Consider the following 18568-nt stretch of genomic DNA (forward strand, 5'->3'; position numbering starts at 1 on the left):
TTGTGGGTCCCTTCCAACTCAGAACATTCTGTGAATATCTGAGGAGATTCAACAAGCAGCTTGGCAAGCCCAAGGGTTGGCACAGGCAGCATTCTCACACCTCTCAGGACAATGACAAGTGAATCAAACAATTGATAAAGGGATCCACCCGCTGTCCTTTAATTCATGGCCAGTGCAGGGACTAAATACACCCTTAAGGAATACAAATAAACATGCAGATGCAAAAAGACTGCTTCTGATGGTTTTGATTTAAACACTGCCTCCAATTGCCATGATCTTCATCACAAAGACTTATGGCTGGTTTAGTAGTCCAGAGAAACCTGGCCTTAAAAACTGATTTGATTCTAATGGCATTTTTCAAGTGTTTTGTCCTTTGGAGGAGGGGGCAAAATAAAAAAATGAAGCACTAGAATTAAGGTTTCATCATTACTTTTTGCCCCTCCAACATCAACAGGATTCTGTAGAGGCCTTGCCAGTATCCCATAGTTACAGCTCCTTTTATGCCCTTTTGCTCCCAAGCAGTGTAATCACTCCTAGATCATGTTCCAGATGATAAAAGGGTGAGCCACTGCTGCAAACAGAATTTCTTTCATCACCTAAACAGTGTGCTTGAAAAATACAAGCAGCTGAAGTGTTTTCATCATCTCAGCACATCATCACTTTGTTGATTTAAGTATTTCTGCTTAATATGCACATATTACAAATTTTAACTTAATCAAATCATCACAATAGACTCAATTCTGAACTTCAACTCACACTGTTACTATCATTCGTGGCAAAATAAGAATCTACAGATGCATAAAACAAGAAAAGCCATTTACTAGTGAAGGTGATGGCAATGCTGAGAACATCTTCACCAAAATTAGCGCTCTGCCATACTACAGCAAGTGCAAATTGATCCACCATCCTAAGCGTAGTAACAGAACAAGGGAGAATATGAATCATCTTAATTTTATGGATGCAGAACAGGATTACAAAGTCATTAGGTGACTTGTTATATCAGAAGCTTCAGACTGTAAATTAGTGTTATCTCTCCAGCTCACTACCTTAACCATCAGGGCAAAGCAGTCTTCCTCCCTGATAAGGTACACAGAGATATACAAACACAGAATCTTACGTTGTATTGCAAGCAATATGCTACTCTGAGAATTAAACTCTCAGTTTTTCTAGTGTGACCATTAGATGGCAACAGATCCAGCTTCTCATTAAGTCACTGGCAACACCACATCACCGGGCTGTGTTCAGAGAGGAGCTATTGCCAAGACAAAGCAATAGGAATGAAAGATGAAGCATTTGATTTCATATTCTTGGCTCTTCTGCTGACTCTTTTTGCAGCTGGAGCAAAATCAAAAGGCACACACTTGCCACGCTGTTCTATCTGGTGTATTTAGTATGGACCAAGACTTTCCAGTTCAAGGAGCACAACAAATTCACACAGTGCTTTATGCACCAAATCCATGATTTTCTTTGATCCCACTGTGGTAACAAGCAGGAGAAGTGCAGTCAGATGAACAACGAGGACCAGAGGAGTCATTCACAGGATGCCCGATGTGTCTGTCTCCAAACCAGTTGAGGTAAGAGCCTCAAAAGGAATTCTGGCAGCTTTGCACATCTGTCTGGACAGAGAGGGTATTGCAGAATTCCAAGCTTACCCCTGGACAAGTATGTGATCTGTATCAATCCCACAAAGTTTAAGGGTGAGTAGAAGGACGCTTTCTCCCAGAGAACAAAGGATTAATAATCAAGCATACAAAAAACAGCTGTAAAGTGGTAATAGCCCAGGAAGGACACAGACTGTCAAAACTCATGGTATAAACAGAGGTAAAGAAAATGCCTTTACGATTTTGCAACTGATCAGAGAAGACAAGACTCCCACCCAAAAGCAGGTAATTTTCTTGAATACTTTTATCAACAGCAGGAGATGGTGTCACAGTGCAGCTGTAATACAATCCCCAGAGATGTGCAGATCACAAGGCTTGTCTTAAGCTGAAATATGATTTAACAAAACAGAGACAGTAACAGAGATTAAAATTTTAATTTAAAACTTTGCCAACAAAAATTGATTACAAAAAGGGGAAATTATCTGTACAAAATAAGAAAGAAGGTACTCATTCAACAAGAGACTGCCATTGTCAAATGTATGTGGGAGGACAAACAGTGCTTCAGGTCAAGTGACAAAGTGAGAAAGTAACAAAGTGAGCTTGTAATATGGAATTTGAAAGTGAATTTTCCATAAACAAAGTAAATTGACCTGAAGCAGCTCAAAAGCTAATCAAGGCTTATAAGAAGTCTATATTCCTTGCTAACCTTTTCCTCCTAATTTAGAGGAGGAGGATGTACTAAAAAGCAAAACCCAGCACGGTGCAATGGGCCAGGACAATTACTTTTGCTATGCTTTCACTCACTCAAGCCTTCCTTCAGGCCTTCCATACAAAGATACTCTACAATTTGAGTGTGCCAGGGCTTCAGCTTCACTTAACAATTGGGTCCTGACTCAAAATGAAGACAAATGCTTTGGGCACAGTGATATTACTATGACTAAAAAGACCAGCTGTACCATGACTCCTATCAAAATGATGGTTCTCAGACTGTTCAAGTTCACATCAAATAACAGCCGTTGGTCAATGATAAATTTGTATTTACAACACTGCACTCCTCTTTTCTACCTACCATTTTATACACAGAAAGACACAAGAGCATCTTTAAAACTCATCACTGAATAGACAAAAATGGCAAGTGATTGCTGAACTCCAACTTCCTGTAAAAATAAAACTTAAACACACTACCAGTTTTCTACATTTTTCCACGAGCCAAATCAACATAATTGAGTTGCAGTGAAGAAATGGAACATGCATTTATTTCAAGCAGGCCAGCTGAAAACTGTCAGTCCGACTGCTTATTTTCCACTTGGCTTCCCCTCACATAGTATTTACAAGTTTTTACACCTTCAAAACCCAGCTTTTGTGAAGAAACAAAGCAGTAATAAAAATGTTTCAGCCCAGATTGACTTCATCTACTTACAGTTACCTGAGATACCTAAGTTGGGGCAGAACAGCTTTCTGTGCCCTACCTACCCAGTAAAATGACAGACAAGTGCTAAAGGGCAATTCAGTCAGACTTGAAACTCATCCTAGTGACGATGCTCTCCTTCCTCCAACCATAAAACATTCTGACTTAGAAGTCTTGGTTAAGCTTTGAGTAATTGTGTTCCTATGTGAAGTGTTGGATTTAAGTGAACCTAAGCCTCACCTGGCTCACTAGCAGCTCCATCCAAGGGAGGTCAGGGACAGCTGTCTTTAAGAATGCTGTGAGACATGCACAAGTCCTCCTTACAGCTGGGAAAGCTGGGATAAGTAAGAAGTTTGCTCAAGTCCATGCAGCGAGTCAGTAACAAGCTGGCGTTACAGATTCCTGGATCTTAGCCATGTGCTCTGCCCATGGGAACCCAGTGCAAGGAAACTACTGTACAGAATCATTCCCTTTTCCATGTAATAATTTTTTACAAAAAAAAAAAAAAAGTACAGCTACTAATAAACAGTGTACACAATTTCTTATTTGACGATGAAAGAGTCCTGCAGTAAAACAATCTGTTCTATTGTATCTTGACCCTGCAAAAAATTATTTCCAGCTTTGATTCTTTGATGTCTTAAAGCTTTTAAGAGAAAGATGAAGATTCAGTTAAACAATGCTGCAATCAGTACCCTTTGTATTAACCACAATGATATGTTACATTTTCTAGTTTAAGCAGTATTTATGCTACCCAATTTGGCAATCAAAACAGAAACCTTGAAGCCAAGAATTCACAGATCTTAGGGGAAAAAAAAAAAAAAGCCAGACAATTTCAGTTTTAACAGAACAAGCCTTGTAACATGCTATGAAGAGTTCAGAGATTTCAATTCTGTGAATATCTGTTATTGACATTTCAAACAAAAGCCCTCTAGTTCTTAGGCTTGCCCAGCCCATGATGTAGCAGATCAGACAAATGCTGCACAGCAAGGCAAAAACTCTCCTCAAAACATAGCTTAATAACAGAAATGAAACATTTGCAATTTGCTTTATGAATGCACCAGAGAGATATCACTAAAATAATGTTTCCAAAGAACCTGGGACTTTAACAGAGCTATGGAAAAGGTCAGCTTCCTAAACTTAAGGGCTTGTTTGAGCCATCTGCCTCACACTGGATCCTTATTTTACCATGGTCAACAAAGTTTTAACATACCAGGTGAGACAGAACACAATCAGCTTGTTCCATCACATGATGGAACAAGATAGCTAATGGATCCTGTTGTTACAGACAGACAATACTGCATAAAGAAGGCTTATTTTTAATGGCAGAATCAAATTGGACACTACTGGCTAACCTGGAGCAAGATCTACATTTTTTTCCTTCTGGAGTTTTTAGTTTTCTCTTGAACCAGAAACATTCCTTCTAATCAGTTAAATCCAAGAGTATTACAGAGAGCTCAGTTCTTTAGGCATGCTCTGCACCAGGAAGGGTCGGTTCTACATCCAGTTAAAACCCAAGAGTTGATGTTTTCCAAGGGCAGGAGTTCTTCACTGGTCACCTAGTCGGAAACCTTGGCCCCAGTTGTGCCTTCCACCACCCTGCTGATCTTCTGCAGCTCTTCTCATGCTGGCAGGAGGAACACCAAATCCCGACACTCCCCCTCTCCTGTTTGGCAGCCAGCGGTAACTAGGACAAACCAGAAGAGGAGTTACAGAAACAGCTGTACCCTGGGGGTAAATGACAGACTACTTTTCCATGCACTTCCTTTTAGCTGACAGACTTTGCAATAAAACTGGCTTTTCACAGTAGAACTTCAAAGAATCCTGTCCAAATCTAAGCCCTCAGCACACTGAGAAATGGGAATACGAGGGAACTTCCATTGCTGGGAATCAAGAGAATTGCACATATCCAACAAGACTGATGGCACTTTCAGAGCTGTTACCACCGTGAAAGACATTTTTAAAGACGATCTTGTCTTCTAATCCTTATAGAAAATTAGATTTACTAGACAGGCTTGCAAACATAGAATTAGAATATAAAGCTTCCCTACTGATTAAAATCTGTACACAAAGTATAACTGTAATTCAACAATTTATGCTACGAAGAGGGTTAACTGAGTTTTAGCTAACGTTTGATAGAGAAAGTTTCTAACTAAAGTTTGATAGATTTACAGCCCAAAAGGATGAGGATAAGGACAACTGAAACTAAAAACTTAGGCTTCTGATTGTAGTATTTCAATGCCAAAAAAATGAACACATCACAAGAAAAAGCACTTCAGACTTGCAGTCTCAGTTAAGGTGACTGGTACAGACTGCAAAGCAGAATCATATTATAGTCCTGAACAAGTCTACAACTGACTCCCATTATTGTTAGACATTGCTGAACTGGTAGCTACTGTAATGATACATGGGAATACAGAAAAAAGATGACTTACAGGATAAAACTTTTTTTTTAATACTATCTGATAATTGTTAGGGAGTTCTCTTTATTACAGCTCAATTCACTAGCAGAACTATGACTTTCACTCTCACTTTTAAGAGTGGGCAAAGGACATAAGTCATCCAGAGAGGTAACAGAGAACTCTCACATGGACCGTTTAAAAGAAACTCAACATTTTTGATGACTCATCAGCTCAGTCAACATGATAGTCTAAAGCAGGTTGATTTAGCAAAGTATTTTACACTTTAAAATCCCAGCAAATATATATCTGATGAATCATACAAAAAATTGGACCAAACAAACAGTGAGGTAAAGAATAAGGTCACTTACAGGAACTGAGGTGTGGACAGAAAATTCCTTCCTCCCAAGTCCACTGGATATTTAAACATTAAGAAGAAATACAGGTGTCCAACCAGATTTCCTATCAGCTCATTGATGACTCTGTAAAGCAAAAAAAAAAAAAAAGAATTGTTTTACATGCTGTCTTCTCCAAAAATAAGAGTGATCACCTTGTGTTCACCTGCCATGGGCATTGCCAGGGCTGTGAGACACAAAAAATTTCCCTTCTCTCAGTATTTTGCAGTCAATTCTTTAGAAGGGCCAACTTTCTGTGCCAACACTTCCAAGCCTTCTCTACAGTCTGTACTGAAAATGCAATTAAATACTTATTTACATCAGGGAATTAGACCGTACAGCTATTAGTGCCTAAAATAATGGTCTGCAGAGCTAGAGAAGTTAGTGCTGTTTTCACTGGCCAACCTGTCTCCCGCTGTACTGAGCTGTTTTGTTCCCAATTTTACAAAACCACAGCTGACTGGAGGCCCTTGAGTATCTTCTGTCATGCATAGAAACAGCAGGTATCTAACAGCAAGCAGTTCTCACAAGTGAGGGATGAGTCAGTAGGAGGCACAGCCAGAACAGGGAATTTGGTTTTGCTGTGCTATCTCCTCCTTTTATAACTCAACCTAACTTGTTATTGTCACTAATTGTGTTACAGCGGCACCAAGAGGCCCCAGCCAATGCAGGGCACCAATAAGACAGACTGTGCACAGAGAGGGGATTTCTGCATCATGGAGTTTACTCAAAGAAACCCAAGACAGACCAAAGACTTCATCAAGTGCTAATACAGCACTCTGTGGACTTATTTCCATTTTCACTTGTTTCACAAACTGAAAAAAAATCAGGATAGACAAGACTGGGAGGGAAAGAAGTAACAGCACTGTCAGAGGCAAGCTAACTTTGTTTCTAAAACCAGTAATGATGGCTAGTCACATGAATGACATCTTTCTTTACTGTGTGTTACTTTTATAGCATGGAAAAGGCCTAACACATACAGTCACTAGAAAATAAAACAAACTTATTACTTTCCCTTCATCTACATTCTCTAGTTCTCACATGCACACCTCTTTGCTTTTATCTTAAATCATCACCATGTGACACTTGGCATTATCAGTCACATTATACGGTTTTAAGCTTATTTTAATATTACTTCTAAATTCAGCAGCAAGTTAAATAGCTCTAAAAGCTTTTATAACTTCAAATTGGCCATAGAAGTAAATACGTACGATCCACCAATGATGTAGTTGAATCCCAGAATAACCCATGGAAGGTAACAGGCCTGAAAAGGAATGCAGTGAAGAGAAGTTGTAAGTACAAGTCAAGAGGTAAACCTGCTCTCAACTTCCCACTGCACTAATGAGCATGATCATAATCTCAACGTTTTAGGCATTACACAAATCCTGATCTATTAACTGAAAGAGATTCAACCTACAAGGGAAGATACTCCAAACTGAGTGAAGACTAACATTTTTAGACAAAACATACTCATTTAAACATTATAAGTAGACATGCCTTTTGCCCCCATGTTCCACAGCATGCTTGCATCTGGAACAAAGTCCTAAAGTTTCCGACTTTGAAAAGCTCTTGAAACAATGATCAAAAGAGTTTCAACTATGAGACCTGGCAGAAACAGATAAGGTCACCCAGGAAACAACAATTTAAAGCATTTTGTCACTACATTCAGCTTTTATCTAGGCTAATGTTTATCAGGAATTTTTTCTTTTCGGAATGATGAATTTCAGTTGTCAGGACATCTTTTCAGTAAAGCCACACTAAGTGACACCACACGGAAAACCACGAAGAAATTTGTCTTTGCTGCATCTCAAAGAGTATACAGCTATGTAAAAGTGTGGAACATCTTTAATAAGAGAAAATATTTATATTTTGCCCCTCACCCCCTACATATGCATCTTATGGGCAGGAACCTTTCCAATATCCTGCCTGACATACCTTAAATCTTGTTCCAAACCAAAACGATACAATCATGTCTCTGTTCAGCTGGGCCCACACATAAAGTACTGACATGATGAGTGGAATCATCAGCAACTGCAATGTTAAGAAAGAAATAACAAAGGCAAACAGTTACAAACACTTTCACAGAAACTAAAGAAACTTAAAAAAGGCAGCAGGAGCTATAAGCTTCAAAAGTGGTTTGTAAGCATGGTACGTCAGTAAAGTCTTTACAGACTGCCCCAGAAGCTTTGCCACCATGTGTCATGGATCTGTAAAAAAGCCATTGAGAAAGCTGAGGAGAAGAACCTACTTGGGTCATTCTCTTTTGCAAGACCATGCCAAAGCAAAGGGCTCCAACTTGCACCAAGTGAAAGAGCAGCTGTGGAGAACTCCTTTGCTCCCAGTTGCCTGGTAGGACACCTACAGCAGAGCCAGCCATGGACCGGTGCCACAATCATTTCCAGGGCACTAACCCAAACAGTTACTCCACTGAACTGCCACCTACGAGCACCTCAGAAGGAAGGGGCACCCGTAAATCACCATTTCAGGGCACTGCAGCCAGCCTTGGCAAAGCTGCCTTGGTAGAGCTTGGAGATAACCCACACTCCACTCCAGGAGGTGAGACAGTTTCAAACACTTCCTTACTGTGACTGTATATTAGGTGATTGGACTATTTCTAGTGAAAGAAATACAAAGCACTATTTAGCTATCTGATGATTTCTGAAGGCAGACTGCACCAGCAACATTTCCATGAACTGGCTGAATGCTACGAACCAGCTCCTGTGTTTAGAAGAGGTTGAAACTCGTCCCTTCAGGGGAGCTTCTATCCAACAGGTTCCAGGTTAACGTTGGCACACCACTACCAGCCCAGCCTTCCACAAGCCCCACGCGTGTGCACCAGCACTCTGACTCACCACATGAGCACTTTAGGGTCTTTAGTAAAACTCTTTTCATTTTACTGGAAAAACAAAGGAATATCTAATTTCTGAAAGCATTTGACATAGGAATAGTGCCAGCTATCCTACTCTATCTTCTCAACTTTAAGGCCACTAAACACAATCAAAAAACCCCCATTTTTTTAAGAAAACCATGTTTGTACATCAAACAACTGATTCTCTTTTAAGCAATAGTTTGTATCCAGTTTAAAAAACCCAAACATTTTAAGTACCTATTTTAAAATGTACAAATCAACACAATCAGTCTAAAATTCATACAATGCAGCATGACTGCAGCATGCTTTTGTAAAATTTTGTGATGTCTTCCCCACAGCAAAGAAAATTTTAAGCGCGAAGTTGTAGACAGCCCTTAACAGAACTCAGTCCTGACTAGAGATTTTTGGTTTTGTCTACCAGGAGAGCCTGATAAGTGATCCAAAAATGCTAAAATAATTTTGTACAAAATACTACAGATACTGGTGCAGGCTTTAGGTGATGGGGACAGATAAAGAGAGAACAGCAGAGGCAGGCTGAAGATACTGATACTCTGCTGTGTCCAAGACACATTTCCCAATTTTCCCCTTTAATATCTGGGGTGATAAGAACTACCTCATCAAAAATTTACACCACTATCTTAATCATTCTTGTGAGGATTTTGCACTTCACAGTTCTGATCTCAATCTGAAGCTGTGTTTTTCATAAAAAGATCTTCTATTGGCAAGTAAAAGGCACACTAAATTTGAGAAGATGAATGAGCCCAAGAATCATTTTTAAATAAAAAAGTAAGAATGGAGATCCACTTTCATTAAAGGAAACAGCGCAGAGGTGACATCTTGTGTCCATTTTAGTAAAAGGCTGAACACTTCCTGACTGTACAGTGAGCCAATTTTCATTCCTGGATTCCCTAACTGCGTTAGGTGTGACAGTCAGATCCAGGCTTATGCCATCAGCTGAGGCTAACCTGAACTAAAAAATTAACAATACACACACAGCAGTCCATTCTGATACAAACTGAACCAGTCTAGCTTAACATTGTTCTGCAGTTAAGTCGATAATGCTCTCTATAAAGTTATTAAGTAGTCATAAAGTTCCTCAAAATTATTATTCAAGAAAGGGCACTGCACTTACCTGCATGTCCATTGCCAAGCCAGTTATCTGTCATTGCACCATTAAGGAAAATACAGCAAAACCTGACAGACTAAGATAATAAAAAGAAGGTGCAGACACATTGAACACACATGCAAAGGCCTTTAATGTTTAAAATAGTACTACACAGGAACACTGTTTTAAGTTAAACACTGGGTAAAAAAATAAAAACATCCAATGATCTAGAGACTTACACACTTAGTTTCAGTAATTGCCTTTTGGTAGCCTTTCAAGCTCCCACCTCCAGTCATTACCCTGAGGGGTGACGGATGCACTGGCCTTTCCTCCCTGATGGAAACTGGCTAACTACAAACTCAATCAGTCCTTGCTTGCATAAGAGCACATTACAAGTTTAACCGCTGGATTCTTTCATTACTTCAACACTGAAATTTTGGGTTTCTAGCTAAAGAAATACCAGGTCATGAGAAAACCCCAATACATTGCCAATGAGTCATAGAAAATAAATAATTTCTTGAAGTGCATCAATGCAGGCTTTTAATATTCCTCTCCCACCTTGGAGCCCAAAGGATCTGTTGTAGTGACTGCTGAGTAGAAAGAATCACTGAGGGATTTTGCTATGATCAGAATGCTTTTAGCAGTTCATGAGTACCCATAAAATGACACCCACCCTTTTCCCAGACCATGGATCCAGGTTGCTCTTACATCACATAGGGAACAAGCAACTGGAAGCTTTTAAATGACCAGTTTGAAAGTCAAGTCACAATTAGATTCATTCTAATACCTCACAGTCAACAACCTGCAATCATAAAGAAAACCCTCATCTTTGTAACAACATAACTAACAGCACATTGTTACTGTTGTGGCTCAACAGGACCAGCAGGAATAGCAATTCCCTCCACAGAGTGGAATGCAACTGGAGATAATCTATTGATAAGGCATTTCTACACACTAGCTCTCCTGACTACTCTGATGTCATTGCTCCTTTTTTCCCATGTGCTGTGCCACCACAAATTGCTACAAGGAGGCAGCAACAGCACAGACAGAATGGGAGCATCTCCAAGAATGGAAGTTCCACAGCCTTGTCAGTGTTTGACTGCCCTTACAGTAAAAGGGGGTCTTTCTTACATTTAAATGTGCTTCATTTTGTGGAACTGGTGTCCAGCTACAGAGTCCTCAGCACAGAAAAGACATGGACCTCTTGGAGTGGGTCTGGAGGAAGCCCACAAAAATTATCAGAGGATGGAACATCTCTCTTACAGGGAAAGGCTGAGAGAGTTTGGGACAGAGCATTTTGTAAGGCCTGTTGCAATAGGAAAAGGGGTAACGGTTTAAACTAAAAGAAGGTTGATTTAGATTAGGTATAATGAAGAAAATTTTTACAATGAGGGTGGTGAAACACTGACAGAGGTTGCCCAAAGAGGTGGTGGATGTTCCATCCCTGGAAACATTCAATGTCAGGTTACAGGGCTCTGAGCAACCTGATCTAGTTGAAGATGTCCCTGCTCACTGTAGGGAGGTTGGACTAAGGACCTTTCAATCCAAACTACATATGATTCTATGATAAGACACCCCAGGCTGCACAAGCCCAGCTCTCCCAGCTTCTCCTCATGTGACAGATGCTCCAACCCTTTAATCATCTTCATGACCTCTCACTGGACTCACTCCATTATGTCCATGTCTCTCTTGTACTTGGGAACCTGAAGCCGGATGCAGCCCCTCATATATCTCTCAAAGGCTGAGCAGAGAAGAGCAATCACCTGCCTCAACCTGGGGGCAATGCTCTGCCTAACACAGCCCAGGATGCCGGTGGCCACCTTTGTCATAAGGGCACATTCCTGGCTCACGGTCAACTCGGTGTTCAGCAGGACACCCAGGGCCTTTCTGGGAAGATACTCTGCAGACTGCCAGTCTCCAGTCTGCTCTGCTGCCTGAGGCTGCTCCTTGCCAAGAGCAGGGCTCTGCACTTCCCTTTACAGAGCTTCATTCCTGAGCAGCCCATTTCTCCAGCCTCTAAAAATCCCTGAATGGTAGCACAACTACCTGGTTTATCAGCAAGTCCTCCCAGTTTTGTATTCAAGATCTAAAATAAAATTCAGATAGAACAGCACATGGAAAAAGTGTTTCCCAGCATTCTCAAACCAACAAGCCCATATTTTTCAGGAAGCTGGCTCAGTTCAGGTATCACAACACTGCTTTCACAGATGACTTTTACTCAGCATGTAAAGGACCTCTCCATGAGGTACCTGAATTTCAGGGAGTGGCAGTGATCAGTCCTATCTGCACACAGCAGCTTGAACACACTAAATTCACTCTTAGCTCACACAGCAACCCACTCAGTGAAGTGATACAGAGAACACCACGGAAGCACGAGCAACACACCACATGAGCTGAGCTTTATGTAAGCAGAACTCTAGTCCCCAGATTACATACCCCTATCAGCATGTTTATTAGTGTTCTCCCTGCAAGCCACTACCTTTCCAGGAAGATTACACACTTACAAACTCGCCTGTGAACATTTGCTACATTTCAAAACTGTTCCTTGATAAAACTCGGTCTTTGAACACACTTAAGGCAGAAACAGGAGAACCAAAATATTCTCAAATTTGATGATGAGCAGAAGGATACAACAATGCAGATCCAGTTAAACAGCAGCATGAACATGTAATCTGCTGGCCTTCCATCAAAAGCACCTGTAAACAAAAAGAATTATCAGGAATGGTACTGAAATTTTGATAAGAAATTAAGACAACTTTTTTTACTTTTACTTTTTGGAGTCTAAGAGCAGCTTAGTTATTAACGGTTGCTTTACATGCAGTCTGTGGTTTACAATTTATTTTTTTTTAAATTTTAAAAAGCCTTAGAATAGAACAACCTACAGACTGAAAAATAAGACAGCCTACTGCAGTGTCTATACTCAAAAAGAACACACTGACTCTGGAGATAAGTGGTTTTAACTACATAAGCCTTCAAAATGGAGTTAGACCTCATCCTTCATATGAAACTGCCAGTCAGAAAGACAGAATAAGAAAATACACGTGCACAGCAAAGGCAGAGACATTAAGCACAATGACTGAGTCATGTGAAAAACAGCCCTCACTTAGGAAAATTGCAACCTCTTTGCATCATCTAGTCAGACTCAAGAGATATGACAGTTTTTACACTCCAGAAAAAAACAGCATCCATGACAAGGAAGGTACACATTTGCAGTACATTCTGTTCCTTCTTCTAAGCTAATTTCCCATTTCAAATGTGTCAGTTTTTTGAGGACAGTGGAAACAAACAAACAAACAAAAAAAAAAAAGCAACATTCCCTGCAGGTCATACTACACAAAATTATCTTTAGATGCCCAGTTGGGTTTGTGACCTGGCAGAGACAAGAGTTAAAACAACTCCTTGCAAACATGAAAATTTGAGGCTCTCACTCTTGCAAAGTGTGGCAAAAAGCTGACACAGACCTCGACACCTGTGCAAGACTCCCATCAACTTTCACAGAGTCCCAGGCAGGCAAGGAAAGCCTGAGAATGTTGTTGCAGAAGACCCAGACCAGTGACAAACTCAGTGCACCACAGACAAGCTGAATTACATGCTCATAATTAAACATCAAAAGGCCAAGAAAGAAGGCTATTGCTTCATGTTAGCACTATTTGGCTTCCTACTAGTATTTTACATGTCCCAAAAAATGTAAAGGAAGAAAACCTATTTTTAAGCAATAGCTTTTTAGAATAGCCTATGTAAAACAAAATTACTAAAATAACAATTTTAAGTTTATTATTTAAGTTCAGCCATGCAAATTACATGACATGAAAAAAAAACACTTAGAAAAATATATTGGAAAGTTTTAAAGTTGAAGAAATGCATAAACTGAAGTTTTCTCCTCACTGTTGCTATACAACAAACAAATAGAAACAAGAAAAGAGAAGAAGCTGACTAAGGCTGCAGAAACACCAGCTCAGGAAACCCTCCAGAGTAGGAAGAAATCAAAGCTATTATTATTCCCTTAAGTTTTTTCACTTCTCGTTATGTAGGAGACTGCTAACAAGAATATTAGACAAGCTATTTAAGTTGACTTTTCAATGAATATCTAAGAAAATTGAACTACAGATGCCAGAAAGCTCAGCACAGCTATAGGTTGAGCTCTATTCCACTGGGTCCTTCTGTAAGGCCCAGGGTATAATCCAGTCATCTGGAAAGAGCTGCAGACTCATAATCTCATCATTCATAGTGTTGGAGAGTGAACTCTTCATATTCTTCTTTCTCTGTTGATATTTGTTATGTTCTTCATCAACCCAAACAAAACAAAAACACATCAATCTCCCTTTCCTCGGGAAGCTACAGGTCAGCTTGTTACAAAAGCACAAGCACACTACAAATCCATATGTACATTTTTGACAACTAAATTTGAAGCTGGCATGCAGCACCAGTGTACGCTCAAAAAAAATGTACAATGCTGAAAATAGAAGTTTCACTTCCTCAGTTTCATAGACAAAAGGAGGCATAGACCAAAACTGATTTCCACCTGTAAACATTATCAGCAACTTATATACCTCCCACATGTAGAAGGATTCCAGCATTTTTCACAGAAAGAAAGGCCAATCTAAACAATAACTTAATTTATAACCAGAAAAATGACTGTAATAAAAAAGAAATGCATTGGTTAAAATAACAACACAGCTGACTTTCCAGTTTCAAAATTCATATGTGTTGCACAGCAGGAATTTACTGCTAAAAGAATTTATTTCCTTTCATGAGACCTGTGCCACAGCAGAGACAACTGCAGAATTTTCTAAGTGTATGTCCATTCAGTGATGTCTTAATTTGCATCTATTAACCAGGAACTCTTCCTACACCTGGCTTTGCCTGGTAGAATGTTTGAACTGCCACTCTCACATGTTCATAATCTACTGCAGAAAGGCTCAGAGGAGGAATCATTTCTAGCTATAGAACTATTTTCTTTCACTAAGAAAACAACCAAATACAATCTGGCACCACTCCTCCCTTTCCCTGCTACTCTTCTTAAGACTTAAACGGGGTTCCCCAATAGTCTCTGGATGGCAGGTCTACCAGGGATCTCTTTACTGTGGGACTTTTCAAACATCACCATCAGTTCTAAGACTCCATTAGAATTATACTGAAATTCTTGTTCAAAGGCTTCCAGGAGGAGCTTGGCTTCGAAAACACTTTTATTACTTACTTCAACTGAAACAATTTTTGTCTAGCTTTAATGAATGGTGCAGTGCAAAATAAAACTAGTTTTGAAGCTACCTTGCAACAACAATCACTTTTTTTGAGAGAAATGATCCATTATCTGATCTCCTTTCTTCCACTGAATTTTTCTCCTTAACTAAAAATCCTACTAGCCCCTTAACTTTTCCATGTATCTGTTTGGAAGAACGATATTTCAAATTTCATTTGTAGAAGGTATCTCTCAATTCAACACAAACCAGAAAATAACACAAGAAAGCATCCCTCATAAAAAGAGGAAAAACTGATGTTATTTTCTTCCAATGGATATCACCCTTTATTACATATGCTCTAACATCCTTCTGTGTCAGAGGACAACAGAAACAAGAAAACAGAGGTAATATCATTTAGTCTGTCTCACTCCCTGAAATCCAACAACCAAAAGCACCAGGCCCTCCTATTGAAATAAGTATCAAGTTCAGATCCTAAATGGCCAAGGGAAATCACCAGTCCCAGAAAATCAGTTTTTGGAGCAGTTTCACACTGACCAACGTAAGTTGGCACAGAGATGAGCCACCTGTATCAGCTTCAGGTAGAGCTCACCACATGCACAAAAATTAATGGATAACATACCTGTTTCTAATCGTGATGAATATTGATACAAGAAATACAAATTCACCAAGTAGAGAAATCCTGTTCCAGGTCCCACTGGGAAGAAGAAAGTTGCCGTTATCGGCCGCCAGATCTGTCCAAATCAAAAGAGAAAGATATATTTATATACTGTAGAATGAACTCATATGCACAGGCTTTTTGTTTCCATTCATTATCAATTACTTGGAAGATCAAGGAAAGATTAAAAACAGTTCAAGTATCAATTCCTGCTGCTTCAGCAGTTTTTACAGGTGTGGGTTTTTTTTTAATCTGATAAGCAAAACTGTTAAGATTACAACAGAAATCACACAAAGCTTCCCAGATTGCTTTCATTACATCTTTGCAGTACTGACTCTTAATTTCAGTGCAAAAGGATGCTACACTGTTCTAAAAGCATCCACACAAACCCCATTCTTCCCTGTTGAACAGAGGCCAAGCAACTCACACAACAGTCTTTAGTGTACCATTCCAGACAGCACACGCTGCTCTGAGCATTTTAGACCTGCTATAGAGCCTCCCAACAACCAGTAGTGGACACAGCCAACTGCATGGCAGCACATAGCAAGGACAGAAAGTGGCCATTCATAACTGAGCTCCCTAAGCAGCAACAGTTCCAAACAGAGTATTAGGATCCTGAACATCACAGTTCCAAGAGAAATAACAAAACTAGAGGGAAAACAGTCGTCTAAGCTATTAAATTTTGGGGACGATACATGGATGGCCCCTCCTAGAGCAATCTTTTAAACTTTTTTTTCACACTCAGCCTTTTGCACTGAAGATATAATAACCAAATATAATAGAAATGTAAAGGTCAAGATCTTTCCTATTCCTTCATTTTCTGTTCATCCAATGAGTCCTCTCCTGCTATACACCTGCACAGCAAAACACTGAACTTGTAGCATCACAATGCAAGGATAAATACTATGTCCAGCTTGTGAACACTTTTGACATTGCTAATGCACTCTACATCTGACACCTCAGGGTTTTAGTTGTTAGTTTGTGTGACCCGTACCTACGCACAGAAGCTGACAATCCCAAGCAGAAGCTTTTTCAAATTCCAAGCCAGAAGGTGCAAAAGATGCACTTTTTCACAGAATCACAGAATGGGTCAGGTTGGAAGGGACCACACTGGGTCATCTGGTCCAACCTCCCTGCTCAAGCAGTGTCATCCTAGAGCACATTGCACAGGATTGCATCCAGACAGTTCTTGAGTATCTCCAGCGAGGGAGACTCCATAACCTCTCTGGACAATCTGTTCCAGTGTCCAGTCACTCGCACAGTAAAGTTGTTCTTTCTTCCTCACGTTCAGCTGGGACTTCATGTGCATCAGTTTCTGGCCATTGCCTCCTGTCCTATTGTGCATCACCAAGAAGAGTCTGGCTCCATCCTTTGACACCTCCCTCTAGAAATTTATATGTATTGATAAGGCCCCCTCCCAGTCGCCTCTTCTCGAGGCTGAGCAGGCCCAGCTCCTTCAGCCTTTCCCCATAAGAGATGCTCCAGTCCCTTAATCATCTTTGTTGCCCTCCGCTGGACCCGCTCCAGGAGCTCCATGTCTCTCCAGTAGCTCTGCCCGAGTCCCCAAAGCCACCCGCGGTTTGGGATGTTTGCACAGCTGACTGTCACCTCTGCTCCCGCAGTCACACCCACACGGTCACACAGAGCCACCTGAAGCCACAGCCACGGGTTTTGTGGTCACAGAGTGCCTCGGCACAACAACCAGCGCCAGCCAGAACAACTCCCACAAAAAAATTAGGGAAAAACACACCAGAATGATACACAAGACGAACTGCGGGGCTGCCAGGGGCCACAGCCCTCTGTCACTGTCACTCTGGCAGGGTCAGGCACCGCCACCCGGGCCCTGCGAGCACAGCACGGGCTAAACCCGGGCCCTTAATCCTGCACGGGTTAAGCGAGAAGGAGGGCTCGGCTCCCGCCGGAGGGGCTCTGGCCGCCCCCGGCGACCCCCGAGCGCTGTTCCGGTGCGAGGCCGCGGGGCCCGGGGAGAGCGCCGGCCCCGCCCGCAGCCCCGGCGCGGCCTCGCACTACAACTCCCAGAAGGCCGAGCGCGCGCCAGGCCCCGCTGCCCTATGGCGCGGGCGCCGCGGGGCACGCCGGGAGCGGGAGTGCGGCCCGTACCTGGAAGCGGTGGATGAAGGCGTCGGGCCAGAGGAAGAGGCTGACGGGGCTGACGAGGCCCAGCTTGCCCACGAGCGGCACCGCGATGGAGCCGGCGAACCAGTAGCGGGTGATCAGCGGGATGCTCCGGAACCAGTCCCCCAGGTCCGACATGTCGCCGCCGCCGCGCCCGGCCGCTGCCGCCGCTGCTGCCGCTGAGGCCTCGCCACGAACCGACCGCTGAGGGAAAGGCGAGACGAGGGTCCGGCTGCGCCGCCGCCGCCGCCTGTCGGGCAGCGAGGGAGCCCCGAGCCAGACGTGGCGCCACCGAATTCGGCCGAGCCGCCGCCGCCGCTTCCGGCCCCGCCTCGGCCGCCCGCGGTCCCGCCCCGGGGGTGGAGCGGGAACGATCCGGGTGACGGTGCCGCCGGGTCCACCAATGGCCCCGCCTGGAGCGGCGCTTATGAGGCGGGCGGCAAGAGGAAACCGGCAGCCAGTCCCGCTGGAAAAGCCGTGTTCTGAGTGACCCCGCGCAGTGCGTTATAAACAGCTTTGCCTGCGGGGACGCGACGTTTTCACTCCACTTTATTCACTGCGCGGCGCTGACCGCGCTCCGCTCCCCAACCGTGCGAGGGGAACTACAACTCCCGGCAGGCTCCACGGCCGCCGGCGGGGCTGTTCCATTCGCCGGTAAGCCAACATTTGCGGGAGGGAGTTTCCGCCTCTGTTCCCGCTGCCGTCTGTTGAGTGAAGGGGGGGTGGACTGTACCACTCGAGGGGCGTCCCCCGGCGCGGGCGGGGGGCGGAGCTCCGCGGGAGCGCGCGAGCGGCGGCGCCG

At 42.4% G+C, this 18568-nt stretch overlaps 1 protein-coding gene across 1 annotated transcript; it reads right to left on the reverse strand.

Moving 5' to 3' along the window:
- Nucleotides 1-2019: 2019 nt before the first annotated feature.
- Nucleotides 2020-18068, reverse strand: DERL1 (derlin 1). Its single transcript, XM_017826418.1, has 8 exons — nucleotides 17752-18068; nucleotides 15595-15706; nucleotides 12406-12470; nucleotides 9802-9828; nucleotides 7736-7831; nucleotides 7012-7064; nucleotides 5777-5887; nucleotides 2020-4693 (listed from the first exon to the last, which is right to left on the reverse strand). Exons 1-8 carry the CDS (start codon nucleotides 17902-17904, stop codon nucleotides 4555-4557), a joined length of 756 nt encoding a protein of 251 aa, XP_017681907.1. The 5' UTR covers nucleotides 17905-18068; the 3' UTR covers nucleotides 2020-4554.
- Nucleotides 18069-18568: the final 500 nt, after the last annotated feature.

Source organism: Lepidothrix coronata, unplaced genomic scaffold (genome assembly GCF_001604755.1).
Source record: "Lepidothrix coronata isolate B3197 unplaced genomic scaffold, Lepidothrix_coronata-1.0 Scaffold126, whole genome shotgun sequence".
NCBI lineage: Eukaryota > Metazoa > Chordata > Aves > Passeriformes > Pipridae > Lepidothrix > Lepidothrix coronata.

Bases quoted from the DNA above. Each gene is read 5' to 3' on its own strand.
- DERL1 (XM_017826418.1), bottom strand. From the start codon at position 17,904: ATGTCGGACCTGGGGGACTGGTTCCGGAGCATCCCGCTGATCACCCGC. The intron at 12,471-15,594 runs GTATGTTATCCA...TTTTGTTTACAG, and splicing joins TTCATCACGATTAGAAACAG to GTGCTTTTGATGGAAGGCCA. The intron at 9,829-12,405 runs GTATCCTTCTGC...GTGCAATGACAG, and splicing joins TTAACTGGATCTGCATTGTT to ATAACTGGCTTGGCAATGGA.